We start from the raw sequence: 17,170 nt of genomic DNA, 5'->3' as shown, positions 1-17,170 counted from the left end.
GCTTGAAGTTTTTAAAATACTCCGATTTTTACATTATAAATTCGGGTAGAAATTGGGGTGTTACAACGCATACACATTAACTAAAGAAAACTTCACCTCACTCTTTACAAAACTTTCGTGAATCATCAAAATATGTTATATCAATCGTGTAGCCCACACCTCCACCTTCATCAAATCCCATAACGTTAATATGCCGTCAGATGCCCCGACAAAAGGTCTATATGAAAACTCAATTAAATCATTCCCCCATAGAAACCGAGTAACAAACTCATCCCCCACCTCCAATTTAATTTCCTGAATACATGAAATCCACTGACTCTTCTCCAACATCATTTTCCTCACCTTTCTTCTATTCTCCGACCCACCTAACTCACGAACATTAAACAATAAGATTTGCATCATAACCCCTTTTCCCCCTCGACATCCCCCCTAACCACCACCCACTACCTAAGCACCCACGTCACCCTGATTCACCTTCACCTCATCCTTACTCCTCCATCAACCTCCTCTAAATAACACACTAAATATATTAGAATAATCCCCTGCCAACTTTACTTCAATCACATTTCCAACCTCTATTACATCCTCATCCACTTCCTTTTGTCCCTCATGTAAAGTCTTCCAATGTCTCCACTCCTCATTATTGATAGAAGAATTAGTCTCTAAAGGCAATAAAGCGTCTTGCAACCTCTCGTTATCAAGATGCTTAGCCGATTTAGACCCCCTTTCGCTTAGAAGTCCTCTATAACACCTTTAACAATTCTTTCTTGTCTAATGCCGTCATTTTTAGATATAAAAGGAATATTTTGTATCACTAATTTTAACCCTATTCTGGATATGTGATGACTGTATAGTTTAATTTATTGATAATAGATTATATGTTGTTGCATTGTTATGCTAATTGAGGGTTTAATGTTGATAGTGTTGATTCAAGAATTTGATGAATTGAATTTACTTTTATTTTAACTATTTTTATTTGATTTTTACATGAAGATGTATTGATTCAAGAATTAGATGAATGAAATTACTTTCATTTTAACTATTTTTTTATTATGCTGACCCGTTTTATCTTTTATGAATTCTCTATATTTTTAAGTGAGATGGTGTAATTTAGAAAGATTCTTATAATTATAATAAATAAGTATTTATTTTATTTCCTCTTTTATTTCGTTTATTTTATATGATTATTATACTTTCAATATATAATATTTATCATTAGTTAAAAAAAGAAAAAAAAATAAGTGAAAAAATGTGAATTAGTTAATGCTTAAAATCGTGAGGTAGTTTTAATTAGTGTGACAAAATAATTTAATAATACATTAATTAATTAATTAAAAACCAATAAAAACAAATACAATTTTTTAAATAAAAATATCATAATTTAGTACAATAAAATGACAAAGACTAATTAATAAAATAGATATTAAAAATTTAATGAAAATTAAGTTTTTAATAACTTAGAAAACTTTTTTATATAAAGGTGAAAGTTAAGTTTAAAAAAATGTCGGTGAATAAGTTTGTTATGCTTCAAATAAATAAAAATGGGGTCTTGTTTAAAATAATCGCACGTGTCTCATAAGAAACAATTCTTACAGAAGCTTTTCAAAAACTATTTACTCCCTGTGAATTTTTTAAACCACTAGATGTAGATGATTTCGACCGTTAAAATTAGCGATCCTAGTGAATTCGTTTGGTCCAATCACACCATTTTCTAAAGTCATGGTTGTCACAGTATTAGCCGTAGATTAAATTAATCTCAACCGTTAACATCTGGTGATCCGCGTGAAACATTTCTACCCAATCACATTTCAGTAGTTTTCAGTTAAATTATAACTTTTAACCTTTTACTTTTCACACAATTTCCCAAAAAGATTTTTTACAGTCTCATCTCCTCTTTCACATATTCCCAAATTACCTCTTCCGGATATGGAAATCTATTCGAAACCAAACAAACCTTTCATTGTTGATGAAGCTACCTGGGTTCAATGCAGCGGAGTTCTCCCATTCGTTCCCGACGTTAATTCGCGTGTTTACTACTTTCCCCAAGGTCATTTGGAGAGTATGTGTATCAGCTCTCAACAGTCTTCAATCAATGAAGCTCGTCCATTCTTGTGTGAGATCGTGAAGATTTCCTATCTTGCGGACGCATACACGGAAGAAATGTACTCCAACATCACTCTCAAACCCATTCGTGAAGATGAAACCGTTTTGGATAAATTTCACATTCGCAACGATCTTGATGATGATTTTTTTGGGAAAGAAATATTTCAGAGCCATATAGACGATCGACTCTTCATCCCTGTGGCTAACAATGGTATTATTGAAGGGTTTAACGGTAACTCGCTAACCTTGGTGGATGTTGCAAACAAGAAGTGGTCAGTGAAATGTAAATTCTCAACTGCAAAGAACGGATACAATCTGTCCGGGAACTGGAACACGATGTGTCAGGAAAAGAAAATAGCTGCTGGCGATACTGTATTCTTTACTAGGACTGGTGATGGTGACGATCTCTCTGTCTCTTTCAGAAAGAAGGGGAATTTTTCGGCGTTCGCCTACACACATTCACGGTCTCAGAAACGTTTCAAAAAGGAGGTTTCGAAGGCGGTTGCTCGTGCACAGAATGATAGCACTTTCAAGGTCAGGTTCTACCCTAACTGGGTAGACTTCTTGGTCGATCCGGATTTTCTTTTCAATTCTAATAAAAATCTTATGACCTCTGATTTGAAAATCCAAAAACGGAATTCTTCAAAGTTGTTTGGGAACTTAAGGACTGGAAAATTGTCAGGAGCTGTGTCCGCAGTAGATGATTTAAGCTGGAGGGCTGCCCAGGTTATTTGGGATAATGATGGCAGTCAAATTTTAGTTAATTCTTGGGATGTAGTTCCATCCGATTAGGTCATGTTTAGGTCATTTTTTGGGATTCAGTGTTGCATAGACCATGCTCTGTAAAGCTCAAGTATAAATAAATAAGAAAATTCACTATTGCTTTTATTGCTTTTTTTCTCAGTTAGTCACTTATGCTTTATTCTTTCTGCTCTTTATTTTGAATGTCTTAGAAAACTGAAGCCTTATTTTAGTTCTGCATAGTATTTAAATCATTAAAGTGATTCAAACAAGAGAAAAGTCACGTGCACATATGACTCTAGAAATAGATAGTGTTGATGTGACAAACATGCAGCAAATAAGCAGATTACAAGATAAGCATGATTCATCGAGTGACTTGTAATTCTCAAACATGTTTGTAAGTGACAGTATCTGTTCAATTTCTTCCTTGTTTTCTCCTAATAGTCGATTCTGATAAGTTGACAAATTGAGCCGTATTAGATAAGGCAAAAAAATGTCAATCTATTTGAAAGTAAGTAAGTGCAAATTAAAAGTAGTATAATGACTAGGATATAGTCCTTACAAAATAGAGGACATTAATCAATCTTAAGTAACATTGGAGGAATCTTTGGATCGACTTATTTGAGATTATTTGCCGGCACAAGTATGGCATGTCCATAAGTTGTTTTCAGATTATTTCCATAAAATCTATGGGATAGCTTATATTAAAACAATTTGACTTTATTTTTGTTATAGAAATAGATTATACAATAAGCACTTGGACAAACTCTGTCAAGAGCCATTTCCATGGACCATCTAACAATAGGTTCCTTTGTTGGAAGCCTTGGACTTTCATCGCAACTTCTAAAACTAAGTCGTACGCAACTGTCTCTGCTACAGAACCACACAACCACAAGAGAAAAATGTCATGAGAAATATTCAATTTTGAAACTCATTGGTATAACAGAAAACAAGCTACTGTTCTTCGAAACTAACCTTGAGATGATTATTTTCATCTGCGCTTGTAGTATAAGTTATAGAGAGTTGTATTTTTCCGACAAGCTCATGATAAATAGGCCACCGGCGTACTTTGTCAGCCTATTTTCAGATTGAACATGAATTATATATTATAATGCTCATCACTCACGACATGCACTAATAATTACCTGAAATATAAGTTCAACGAAGTATTACCGGATTATCAGATATGGAAGCCACTTGGACAAGAACACGGCCAAAATGTTTTCGCTTAGAATCTTAAACTTCGATAATCAAATCGTCGCCAAGACTATCTGAAAAGCTGTAAAAGTAAGCAGATTATGTTCAACCACCATAGTTGTGAACTTGTGAATGTAGAAAAAGACAAAAACGAAGAAAAAAAACTTTACAACATATGAGTTTCTGCAGATCCAGGATGCAACTTAATGGCATCTTTTTCAGCTAAGCTTTTCATTCTTAAAGAACACAAGAATGTCTCTGATAATAAACACACGCAAAAAATAAAATTGAATGAAATAAGATGAAGATAAAGCTAAATCAAGTGAAATTATAATACCGAACCTAGGTACTTTAGATGACCCAAATCTCATTTTCACATACCTTGCACAACATCATAGGATGATGAATTGCTCCGCAGGAGCTGTTACACCAACTTTCAGGAGTCCAAAGACTTGCTGTATATAGCGAGTGCTAGCATGCACATATGCCAAGCTTTTGTGAGTGAAGGAGCCATTAGCAGGCAAATGTGGTACAAAGCGAACTTTCCTAAGAGCGTGCCAACCAGAAGATATTTTTTACTGTAAATTTGAGAATTTATATCGTACAGATTCCATTTTAATTTTGTCTGTCACAATTTTTGACATGCTACAGCCAGTAGGAGGGTCGACACCCCTTTTGACTTTACGTACTGAAAAGTGAAGAATGTCTCAGAATACTCACTATGGAGAAGTTAAATAATTTGAATAGTAAACAATAACACGAGATTATACCTTGATCCCTCATCTTGCCAATAAGTATTTTGGTTTAGGCACAACACCCTCGCTGGAAAGCTCGGCATTGCATTTCACCAATAATTCCTCTTCGGGTTGAAGCAGCACTTGTCGCAATCTACGTATTAAAAATAATTGATTACATCAACACTTGAAGGAGAGGAGAGTAGTGATGAAATAATCTCGAGTCTTAATTAACTCACCCAAATGCATCCCTTAGTAGAGAACATTCATTTTCCAAGAACATAGGAGCTTCCGTACATTGCATTGCCCAAGCATGAAGGCAAAGTCGCGCGCAAGCATCATATGCAATTACTGCTTGCCATGGTCCAAGAGGCAAGAGCACTGAAATGAATTTATTTAGTTATCTATTACACATGTGTGAGAAGAAAAATATTCAACATGAAAAGAAGTCTAATATTGATACCTTGCATGAAATGTTGGAAGACGGGGTGGTTGTGGATTAGAAGATGCAGCACCGTCAGAACCAGTAGCAGGTCTGTGTTAACACATCAAAGAATAAGATGATATCATATTAAGTGTGTTTGGACTCACTGTAAGTTAGGAAGAATCATGATATGCCGCCGTTTTTTTGCAAAAACTTCAAACAAGAACATGGTGCCAACACAATTCTTAAAACTCCCCGCAATTCCAACTATGCACTGAATTAAAACTACTATACATTTGTATATGCTGTATGGTTACAATGTCATGTATGTTTAATGAAGATTAAGAACTCAGTGTTGAGAGGCATGCAATTATTAATTCGATCAAATATACTAACCTAACCAATTGTTCCGAGCTTGCATCTCCGTGGTTCTCAAACTTATCTCTGGTTACAGATTTCAAGGTGCTCGATTCTGCATTATTTGGAGTACTACGAGCTGTAGAAGTTGAAATTTGCTCATTAGTTGGTCTGATCCCTTGAGTTGAACCACAAAATGAGGGTGCACTTGGAATGTCCTCGCCGTCGGATAATCTTCCATTCTGAAAACACACCATAGCACAGATCAGAGTTAGGCTAATCTCAGCAAGCCAAAGACACATACACCTGTAACAAATTAAGAAAGTGAAATATTATTTGAATGTAAACCACACGTGTTGGTGTTATGTTCATGTGTTATGTTAATGTTGAACGTGCCTTCAATTTGAAGTGTTGGTGCTACTCAGTATATATTCACAAGGGGAACGTAGTAGCAAGCCCGGTAGCACCGACACCTCTGAAAATAGGTGTGTCCTTGTCAGTGTCCAAAATCAAATAGACACAAACACTTGTGATTACATTTAATTTATTCACTTTTTCAAATTACCACCAGTGTCCACGTATTAGTGTCTGATAGGTTCAATCTAGTATTAACAGTATAAAATAACAGTACACAGATGGATGAAAATAGAATATGTGATTATTCAGCAAAACACACTAGAGTTCATATGGGATCTAGTGTAGTACAGCAGGCACTGAAATAGCAGCAAAAGAAAGAAAAGGAAAAAAAGGACTGAGGCACTTCGAGAGGCCTTTCTCTCCTAGGATTCAGTACCCAAAACTGTGCATACTGATATTCCTAACAATCATTCTATTTATTAGCAGTCCTAGGATTTACTAACCACTCACAGCCTGACACCTAGCCCTGCTCAGTAGTGGTCCTAACAGAATTTGTCCTATATGCTAGCTGTCTCCTCTTTGTCCTTGCTAGCTGGCCACTCTTTCTCTCTCTTACGATTTCTCTTGTAAACTTTCCCAAACCTACCAATTCTCCCCCCTTCCAAATTCTCCTTGACCTCAAGGAGAACTTCTGGAAATTCTGCCTTCAGCCTAGATGCATTTTCCCATGAGTTTTCAAAATCAGGCAGCTCCCTCCATTTGACCAAAGCTTCCATTTCTCCTTTTTCATTCTGCCTTTGCTCTAGGATTCTCTCAGGTTTTGGTTCCAAGTGCCATTCTTCATTGATGCACACAGGTAGAGGTTGAGTTGCTACAGAAGGTGAGACAGCTTTTTTGAGCAGGGAGACATGGAACACAGGGTGTACCCTGGTGTCTTCTGGTAGTTTTAGCTTATAGGCTACTGCTCCAATCTTCTGGAGTATTTCATAAGGACCATAATATCTGGGACTTAGTTTCTGATTCACCCTTTTAGCCAACCTCTTCATTTTATAAGGCTGAATCTTCAAGAACACCATGTCACCAATCTCAAACTCCACAGCTCTTCTGTGTTTATTGGCTTGGCTTCTCATAATGTCTTGAGCCCTAAGTAACTGCTCCTGTAGCTCTTTTAACACCACATTCCTCTCAGCAGTCAGTCTATTTACTTCATCTACTGCTGATGAAGTATCTCCTCTTACCAACACAGGAGGTGTTCTCCCATACAAGGCTTCAAAGGGTGTAGTTCTTAAGGAGCTATGGTAATTGGTATTATACCAATGTTCAGCCCAAGCCAGCCATTTTGGCCACTGTTTTGGTTTCAGCCCAGTGACACATCTCAAGTAAGTTTCGAGACATCTATTCACTACTTCAGTTTGCCCATCAGACTGTGGATGGTATGCACTGCTATACTTGAGCTTGGTTCCTGCCTGTTTGAACAATTCTGCCCAGAAATGACTTAAGAACACCTTGTCCCTGTCAGATACTATGGAGCTGGGAAATCCATGTAACCTGACTATTTCTTTAACAAATACTTCTGCAATATCCTTAGCTGTATAAGGATGACTGACAGGTATGAAGTGGGCATATTTTGTCAGTCTATCCACCACTACCATAACTGTGTCTACCCCTAAAGCCCTAGGTAAACCTCCAATGAAATCCATGGAGATGTCACTCCATGTTTGAGTGGGAACAGGCAGAGGTTGCAGTAATCCTCCAGGGCTCAGTGTCTGATATTTGTTTCTCTGGCATACTTCACAAGCTTGGACATACTGTTGTATTCTCTTTCTCATTCCTTCCCAATATACAATACTGGCTATCCTTTTGTATGTCCTTAAATAACCAGAGTGCCCACCAATGGCAGTATCATGGAATTCTTTCATGATCCAATCAATCCTTGGAGATTGCTTAGGGATCACAATTCTGCCCTCATGATACAACCTGCCCCCCTTTAATTTAAACCCCTCTTGACTGGAAGGATCAGTCAATACTGCCTGAACTATAGCTTGCAATTTCTCATCCTTCTGAACTTCTTCTTCTAAGCCCTCCCAAGCTTCACACTGAACAGTAGTAATACTCACATACTGCATTTGTCTTGATAAAGAATCTGCTGCACTATTCTCTTTCCCAGGCTTGTATTTCACTTCAAAATCATACCCCAACAGCTTGGATAACCATCTTTGTTGTTCCTCCCCCATGATTTTCTGCTCAGTAATGAATTTTAGACTCTTTTGATCCGTGTGTATTTTGAAATGTCTCCCTAATAAATAAGGTCTCCACTTCTGAACTGCAATTACAATTGCCATTAACTCCCTTTCATACACAGACTTTTGTTGTGCTCTATCTGATAGGGTCTGACTCATGTAAGAAATTGGTCTTCCCTCTTGCATAAGGACAGCTCCAATCCCCTTTCCTGAGGCATCAGTCTCCAGCACAAATTCCTTCTCAAAATCAGGTAAAGCTAGCACAGGGACAGTAGTCATGGCTACCTTAAGAGCTTCAAAGGCTGCCTGAGCTTCCCTGTTCCATAGGAAGCTGTCTTTTTTCAGTAGTTGAGTTAATGGCCAAGCCACCTTCCCATAATTCCTGACAAACTTCCTGGAGTACCCTGTCAGTCCCAAAAAACCCCTCAATCCCTTCAAGTTTGTTGGTACTGGCCATTTCAGCATGTCCTCAATCTTCTTTGGGTCAGCTGACACTCCTTCTCCTGAAATCAGGTGTCCCAAATACTCAATTTGTTGCTGACCAAAGGAGCACTTCTTTCTATTGGCATACAGCTGCTGCTCCTTGAGTAATGTCAAAACTTTTTTCACATGTGCTTGATGTTCCTCACTGCTCCTACTATAGATGAGGATGTCATCAAAAAAAACTAGACAAAACTTCCTTAAATAAGGCCTTAGAACCTCATTCATTAAAGCTTGAAAGGTTGAAGGAGCATTTGATAACCCAAAGGGCATTACCAAGTATTCATAATGGCCCTCATGGGTTCTAAATGCTGTCTTGGATACATCCTCCTCCTTCATTCTTATTTGATGGTATCCAGCCTTCAAGTCTAGTTTGGAAAAAATCACAGCTCCCCCTAATTCATCTAACAATTCCTCAATGACTGGAATGGGGAACTTGTCAGGAATTGTGGCTTTGTTCAATGCCCTGTAGTCAGTGCAAAATCTCCATCCACCATCTTTCTTTTTGACCAATAGTACAGGGCTTGAAAAAGGGCTGGTGCTGTGTCTCACTATCCCAGCCTGCAGCATATCCTTTACTATCTTCTCAATTTCATTCTTCTGATAGAAAGGGTACCTGTAGGGTCTGAGATTTGGGATGGCAGCCTCATGCTTTAGTCTAATGGCATGATCATGAGCTCTCACAGGGGGCAGTCCTGTTGGTAAGTGGAAAACCTCCTCAAAAGGCTTTAAAATCTCTTCCCACACTTCCTGTTCTCCTGCTGTCACAGTAGATTCAGGCTTCATTTGTTGCACAAAGAACCCAAAACCTTCATCCTTCAAATTCCTGATCAAGGACTTCCAAGTAGACTGCCTCACACACAATGCAGGATCTCCCTTGATCACATAGTTCCTTCCCTCCTTTTCCCACTTCAAACTGAGCTCACTAAAATTTGCTTCAATTTTCCCCAAGCTAGCTAGCCAATCCATCCCTTGCAGTGTGAATTGTAACCCTTCACACACTCCTTTGTTCTTCACTTTCTCTCCATTTCCCACCTCAATCACATAAGTTGGAGTCTCTGCCACCTTCAAAACCAATTCCCTAACAATTTTTGAATCAATAAAATTGCTAGTAGCCCCAGAGTCAATTAGGGTTAGCAGCCTCTTATCCTCCACTTCCACCCATACTTTAAATGATTTGTTTGATGTGAAACCATCCCTGCTTTGTATTGACAGTTGTAAGGTTTGCAGCTCTTCTACTCTTTCTGCCACCACCATTTGAGCTTCTCCCGGTTCTTCTTTTCCATCCTCTTCTCCACTACTATCTTCACAAAGTTTCAAGCTCATATGCTTGAATTTGCAAACATGCTCTCTATTCCACTTGTCCCCACATTTGAAGCATAATCCCTTCTTGCTTCTTTCTTCCAATTCTGCAGGATCCAATCTCCTTCCTTTGCCTTTGTCACCCCCTCCCATTTGACTTTTCTCACTCTCTTTCTTAAAGCCTCCCACCTCTGCTGGATCTTTAAGTTTGAAAATTCCTCCTCTATCCTTCCATGAGCTTCCCTTCTTAGTCACCACCTCATTTTTCTCCTCAATCAGCAAAGCCCTGTCCATTAAATCAGCTAGATCCTGACTTTCATACAGCTTTAACTCAGCCTGGATTTCTTCCTTGAGTCCATTTAAAAAAATGGAGTCCAGCATGATTCTCTCCTCCCTCCTCAAAGGTGCCACCATCATCTCAAACTTCTCTCTGTACTCACCTACAGATCCCTTCTGCCTCAAACTCAGCAATGGTCCTAAAGGATTGTGCAACAATCCAGGTTGGAACCGGCGCATCACAGCAGTCTTAAACTCATCCCACGTCCTCAATGGTGTTTGTTCTTCCCACCATTGGTACCAGTTTAATGCTCTCTCTTCCATTGCCAGCATTGCTACATCCAGCTTATCCTTCGCCCTCACCTCATTCAACTGGAAATAGCGTTCCACTTTTACCAGCCACCCATACGCATCTTCCCCTTTGAAGACAGGAATCTCCAATCTTCTACGACCTCCAAAGAGTCGTGGACGACCCTCACCTCTATGGTGATAACGGTGAGGCTGTGACTCTCGTGATATGGAGCTCCGGTCGCTCCCTTCTTCTTCCTCGTCGTACCCCTCACCCCTACGTGGTCGCTCGTTCCTCCTTCGCCGTGGTTGCTCCAACTCTCTCTTACGATTTCTCTTGTAAACTTTCCCAAACCTACCAGTGTCACTGTCGCGTCCGTGCTTCATAGGTAGCAAGTGCTTAAAAATAAAATTAAGAGAATTTTATAAGGACATTGCACCTTTTTTCTGCAGAATTTTGTTGATTCATCCTTGAAGGTACACTGGAAGCATACCCAGCTGACATATAAGCCCTACTTTTCGGAAGAGTGCCATTGACACTTCCTACTTGTGTTGACGAGAATTCTGAGCTGGCCGCCGAATCTGACGATTCATACTTGGTGAAACCATTCTGCCTATCATTAGAACCAACTCTAATCATCGGATCCCTCGTCTGAAACAAAATCAAAAGATACATATTAGCACGCCATTTGACAACACTTTGTACTAAAATGTGTATCGCAGAACAATGGCTTATGTTCAGATTCAGCTAAACTATAGCACTGCTATTTGACAACACTGGTCCTCAGCGCATCGAGTATTGAAATAACAACAGTAATAAATTTGATCTCAAAAGGCAACTAACATTCTCGACAAGTTTTTCTACAATTGCCTGCGGGTAGTTTCGAAACTTTGCTCACAGCATCACTGTCACTTCACTGAGTCGCTCACCAGGTGCTGTATTTCCAGCATTTGGCAAGCAAGAGCCCCATGACTTGAACTGCGATTCAATCCTAGGACGCAGGGTATCGAGCATTCTCTTCGAAGAATTCAAAAGAATTCCAACCTGACAAAAGGTAACATACACGATTTTAATTGTTTGAACAAAGACTTATCCAAAAGATTCTTGTCCTGAAATTCAGCTCACCTCATCGGGAACCACGTATGCGCATGTAGACCGTTTTGCAAGTTTCTGAACATATTTCAGCCCAAATTTCTTCGGAGTCATGCTTTCTTTAAGATGAGCTAATACATCCGCATATTGCTTATCTAAAGCTTCCACAATGGCCTTTTTAATATCAGCTATTGCCTGTCATAATTTTTTTCCATTAGTTAAAATCAACTAAATTACGATGACAGCAAGAACATTGAATTTTGGAATCATCTAAGATTTACGAGAAAAAGAAAAAATCAGGATGCGGAAACAGGAAAGTGATAATAAGATTTGACATACATTTTCCAAAACCATTATATACTCGGGCCAACGGCAAATGATGACCTCGTAATCGGTCAATGTCTCTTTCAGCCGCTCATGCATGCCATACAACAAAGGGAGTATAGAATGATGCGTTCTGACTCCAGACCACTTCACCTGCAAAAACAAAGCATTTAAACATCCTCACTAATATAACACAATTTTATTAATTAAGTGCATCCTTCAAAAGGTTCTTTTAAACACTGATCAACAGAGGGTATCATGAAAAAGCGACGCGTTAATGAAGGAAAAAAAGGGCACCTTGTCTAATCTGCAAGACTCTAGCAAAGATTGGCGTTTATCTTGGATCCAAACAAGAATATACAAATGGAACAGCTCTTTTGCATCTACTCCACCTTTGATCGGACTGAGAAAGAAATAAAGTATTGACATTAACGAAAGGGATTCATTCTTTGACTACGTAATTAGAGCTATGCTCCTAGTCAAATGCCAACACTAGTATAGATCGCTTACTTAATATTCCAGGCTGAGAGATCTCTTTGAAAATCTGATGTAGCAATTAGAAGTTCTGCTACGGGTGATGAAGGTCTGTCGGTGGACAAGATATGAGGAAGGCTCGTAATCTGTTGTGTTAAGAGTCCCACATCGGACAATATATGGCATGAACATGAGTTTATAAGTGGGGGCAATCCTCACTCTACAAGCCGGTTTTGTAGGGTTGAGTTAGGCCCAACCACACTTCTTAACATGGTATCAGAGCCTCGTTTAAGATCCGGTGGACCACCTTCTATGGTTTCCGCTATCGGGCCACCCACCATTTATTTCCACGCTCCAGTTACATCGGACAATATATGGCATGAACATGAGTTTATAAGTGGGGGCAATCCTCACTCTACAAGCCGGTTTTGTAGGGTTGAGTTAGGCCTAACCACACTTTCTTAACATGTTGCAAAGCCCTGTGCTGTAAAGATTTGGCAGGTCTACAATAAAGTGATTCAAATGATAATTCCTATTAGTCAAGTTTCAAACAAACAAAAGTAACTATACCGAGAAAAGTCGGTTATCACATGGACATACAGACTCTAGATAATATATATTGTTAATGTTACAAACGTGCAACAAATAAGCGAAATACAAGATGAGAAAGCAATGTACAAGCAAAGTAAATACAAGATAGTTTTACCTGGGAAGTATATTTTGGTTATGAATCTGAATATCGGTATAGATTTCATTCCTAAGATTTGTGCAGAGAGTTTTCATCTTCTGGTAAGCAATGGTAATAGTCATATGATCCATTAAACAACCTTCGTTATTCTGTGTAATATATTCATCTGTATCAGAAAGGTGTCCTCTTTTTCCGCAACCTAAGGATATATTGATTGTCAATTAAACCGGAAAGTTAAGCAATCATCAAAACTCGAATTTCTCCAACCTGGAAATAATGACAGAAAGCAGTTTGGACTTCGGGAGATAGGATATCGTGAAGAAGCTTGTAAAATTTAACAGCAGGTTCCAAATCAGGTGCTGCAAGATCAGATGCTGGTCTAAAACATCAATGATACCAGATAAGGATGATTCATCGAATGACTTGTAGTTCTCAAAGGTAAGTGAGAGTATATGTTCAATTTCTTCCTTGTTTTCTCTTAATAGCCGGTTATGATAAGTTGACCAAATTGAGTCATTTTAGATAAGGCAAAAAAAGAAAGTAAAACTATCTGAAAGTAAAGTAAGTAAATGCAAATTGAAATTAGTATATTGACTTAGGATATAGTCAATCTTACAAAAAAAAAAACTAAAAAATTACAAAAGTAGATGACATTAATCCATCTTAAGTAAAATTAGAGGAATATTTGGATTGACTTATTTGAGATTATTTAGTGGCATAAGTACCACACTGATCACGCAACTTCTAAAACTAAGTCATACGCAACTGTCTCTGCTACAGAACCACACTGATCACGAGAGACAATAAAATGTAATATGATGAGAAACATTAAATGATGAAACTCGACTAATTTAGAGATTTTAGAAAATAAGTTAATGTTCTTTGAAAGTTGAAACTAACCTTAAGATGACTATTGTCATCTGCATTTGTAGTATAAGATGACTATGTCCAACCACCATAGTTGTGCAAGTAGAAAAAGACAAAAAAGAAGAAAAAAAAAACTTACAACAAATGGGTTTCACCAAATCCAGGATGCAACTTGATGGCATCTTCTTCAACTAAGCTTTTTGGTCTAAAAGAACATGAGAATGTCTCTGATGATAAACACACACAAAATAAAAATGAATGAAATAAGATGAAGTTAAAGCCAAAATAAGTGAAATTATAATACCGTAGGTACATTTAGAACCTAGGCACTTTAGATGATCAAAATCTCATTTTCACATACCTTGCACAACATCATAGGAAGATGAATTGCTCCGCAAAGTTGTTACACCAACTTTCAGGAGTCTAGAGACTTGCTGTATATCGTGAGTGCTTGCATGCACATATGCCAAGCTTTTGCGTGTGAAGGAGCCATTAGCGGAAAAATGTAGTACAAAGCGAACTTTCCTAAGAGCGTGCCAACCAAAAGATATTTTTTACTGTAATAGCACTGTTTCCATTTTAATTTTATATGCCACTATGGATGACATGCTGCAGCTAGTAGGAGGGTCGACGCCCCTTTTGACTTTACTTACTGAAAAGTGAAGAATGTCTCAAAAGACTCACTATGGAGAAGTTAAATAATTTGAATAGTAAACAATAACACGAGACTATACCTTGAACCTTCATCTTGCCAATAAGTATTTTTGGTTTAGGTACAACACCCTCGCTGAAAGCTCGGCATTGCATTTCACCAATAATTCCTCTTCGGGTTAAAGTAGCACTTGTCGCAATCTGCGTATTAAAAACAATGAATTACATCAACACTTGAAGGAGAAGAGAGTAATGAAGGAAGAGTCTAGAGACTTAACTCACCCAAATGCGTCCCTTAGTAGTGAACATTCATTTTCCAAGAACAGGAGCTTCCATAAATTGCATTGCCCAAGCATGAAGACAAAGACGCGCGCAAGCATCGTATGCAATTACTGCTTGCCATGGTCCAGGAGCACTGAAATGAATTTACGTAGTTATATATTATATTACCACGCGTAAGGAGAAAAATATTCAGCATGAACCATATGTCTAAATATTGATACCTTGCATGAAATGTTGGTAGGTTGTGGATTAGAATATGAACACCCTCAGAACCAGTAGCAGTTCCGTGAAAACACGTCAAGATTAAAGATGATAATGAATTAAGTGTGTTTGGACTCATGGTAAGTTAGGCAGAATCAGGATATGCCACCATTTTTTTGCAAAGGCTTCAATTTGGAGCTTCAGCAAGATCACGGTGCCAACACGATTTCTTCAAACTCCCCACGATTCCAACTATGCACGGATCGTTTCGAGATCTCATTGTAGTAGTGTTTGTGAATGGAACTTCCTTCTAATCAACAACCAAACACAAAAAACAAAATAAAACCAAAAATTAGATTTTCATAAACCTCAACATGATCTCAATGTAGTGTTCTCCCAATTCAATTTCCTTCTAACAATCATCATCATCAACAACAAAAACCACAACAATAACAACAACAAACACAAAAAGAGTAACAACCTAAACATAAAAATCAGAACTTTACAAATCACTAACAAAACAAAACAAAAAACTATCACAACTTTATTAGAATTATAGTGAATGAAGAGAAAATCATTTAAATTATGATAAAACCCAAATTAACAAAGCTAGAAAAAGCTAAAAAGTGAAGAAAAAAAACAGTAATGGTGAAGATTACCTCTCTGACTCAACGAAGTGCGTTTTTGTCAAGTCTTTAAGTAAACATCTTTTACTAAACAAATCTGAGAGAACTAAATGAATAAAAATGAAGCTTTTTTCAGAAACAATGAACAAAAATGAAGCTTTTTTTCAGAAACAATGAACAAAAATGAAGCTTTTTTCCAGAAACAATGAACAAAAATGGCAGTGTTAAAAGAGTATAAAGAAAGTAATTTTTATTTGGTACTATCTATCTTAAATTTATTTGAATGTTGAGGTATTGCATTTTTAGAAATTTGTTATGATCTGAAAGATTATTTTAAATGTTATTCTATATTAATGTTTTCAAATACTCCAGTTATCTAAATTGGCTATCAAGTTTATGTTTATATTTAGACTTGGCTTTTTGTTTTTTGGAAGAGGTGAAAATGATTTTAGAAATAAAAAATTAAATAGAATGTCATTCCTTTTTCAAAAAGTATAATTAACTATAGTTTTTGGAATTGATTTTAATTAAAGTTAAAAATATTTAAGTTTTTTAGTTTAAACATTAAAATTTATTATTTAATTTATTTTTATAAAAAATATGTTCAAACATAAATACTTTAACTTCAACTTATTTTTAAAGAAATAAATCAATTTATTTTAAAATCAATTTTTATCATTATAAAAATAAAAGATACTCTAAATTATATTTCGAGGTTTAGAATGATATTTAGAGATGGTGACATTTCATAACATATTTTAATTATATTATAATATATTCTTTACTTTGTGAAAACAATTCATTTCTATGAAAAATGAAAATATTTAACACAAAAGATAAAAAATATTATATTATAAAAATTAAATTATGCATATTTATTAAAGTAAATTGGTTTAGTAAACGCAAAAATTTACGGTTTCTTTCTCTCCTCTTTCTTAGAGAAAATAATAAACGAGAGAAGCAACATTGGCATCAAAAGGAAGAATGTCACTACACTGAAGCCACATTTCTTCGTCAACCTTGAAAGGGGTGTTTGGTTTTGCAGCATCCTCAACTTGTCATCTGGAAAATAAGAAAGAGGAGAGAAAGAAATTGTGAATTTGCGAGAGAAAGAGTACAGTTTTAGCCAATGGCCTTTCTAACTTGGTAGTGTCTGGTCTTAAGGTCTTAGAATTTATGAACTTTAATTATAAACAATGAAATCCAAGTTTGATTCATTCCCTTATTAGGGGGATCTCACTCAAAAAATTCTTAATACGCCAACATTTGACGTGGTTCCGAAAGATAAGTTAGAATAGAAGTTTGAGAGGAATGATTTGTTCTCTGTGCATATCGCTTATCGTTTTTGTGTTTCTGAAGCCATCGTCACTTCTCATTTTAGGATTAATGAGAGGTGAAATTTAATATGGAATGTTAAAGCTCCCCTAAGGATTAAATTTTTGTGGCGCGTTTGCAGTAATTGTGT

General features: G+C 37.0%; 1 protein-coding gene and 2 pseudogenes across 1 annotated transcript; 1 reads left to right on the top strand and 2 right to left on the bottom strand.

Annotated features, from left to right (window-relative positions):
* Nucleotides 1-1,926: 1,926 nt before the first annotated feature.
* On the top strand, nucleotides 1,927-2,895 carry LOC131630325 (auxin response factor 9-like). Its single transcript, XM_058901110.1, has one exon. The coding sequence runs from the start codon at nucleotides 1,927-1,929 to the stop codon at nucleotides 2,893-2,895; it is 969 nt and encodes a 322-aa protein (XP_058757093.1).
* A 1,696-nt stretch (nucleotides 2,896-4,591) lies between these two features.
* On the bottom strand, nucleotides 4,592-16,061 carry LOC131630312 (uncharacterized; annotated as a pseudogene).
* LOC131630324 (uncharacterized) lies at nucleotides 10,912-13,200 on the bottom strand (annotated as a pseudogene).
* Nucleotides 16,062-17,170: the final 1,109 nt, after the last annotated feature.

The sequence above is a fragment of the Vicia villosa genome, unplaced genomic scaffold (genome assembly GCF_029867415.1).
Source record: "Vicia villosa cultivar HV-30 ecotype Madison, WI unplaced genomic scaffold, Vvil1.0 ctg.000672F_1_1, whole genome shotgun sequence".
Taxonomy (NCBI): Eukaryota; Viridiplantae; Streptophyta; class Magnoliopsida; order Fabales; family Fabaceae; genus Vicia; species Vicia villosa.
This window is presented reverse-complemented; position numbering and strand designations above follow the sequence as displayed.

Bases quoted from the DNA above. Each gene is read 5' to 3' on its own strand.
- LOC131630325 (XM_058901110.1), top strand. From the start codon at position 1,927: ATGGAAATCTATTCGAAACCAAACAAACCTTTCATTGTTGATGAAGCT.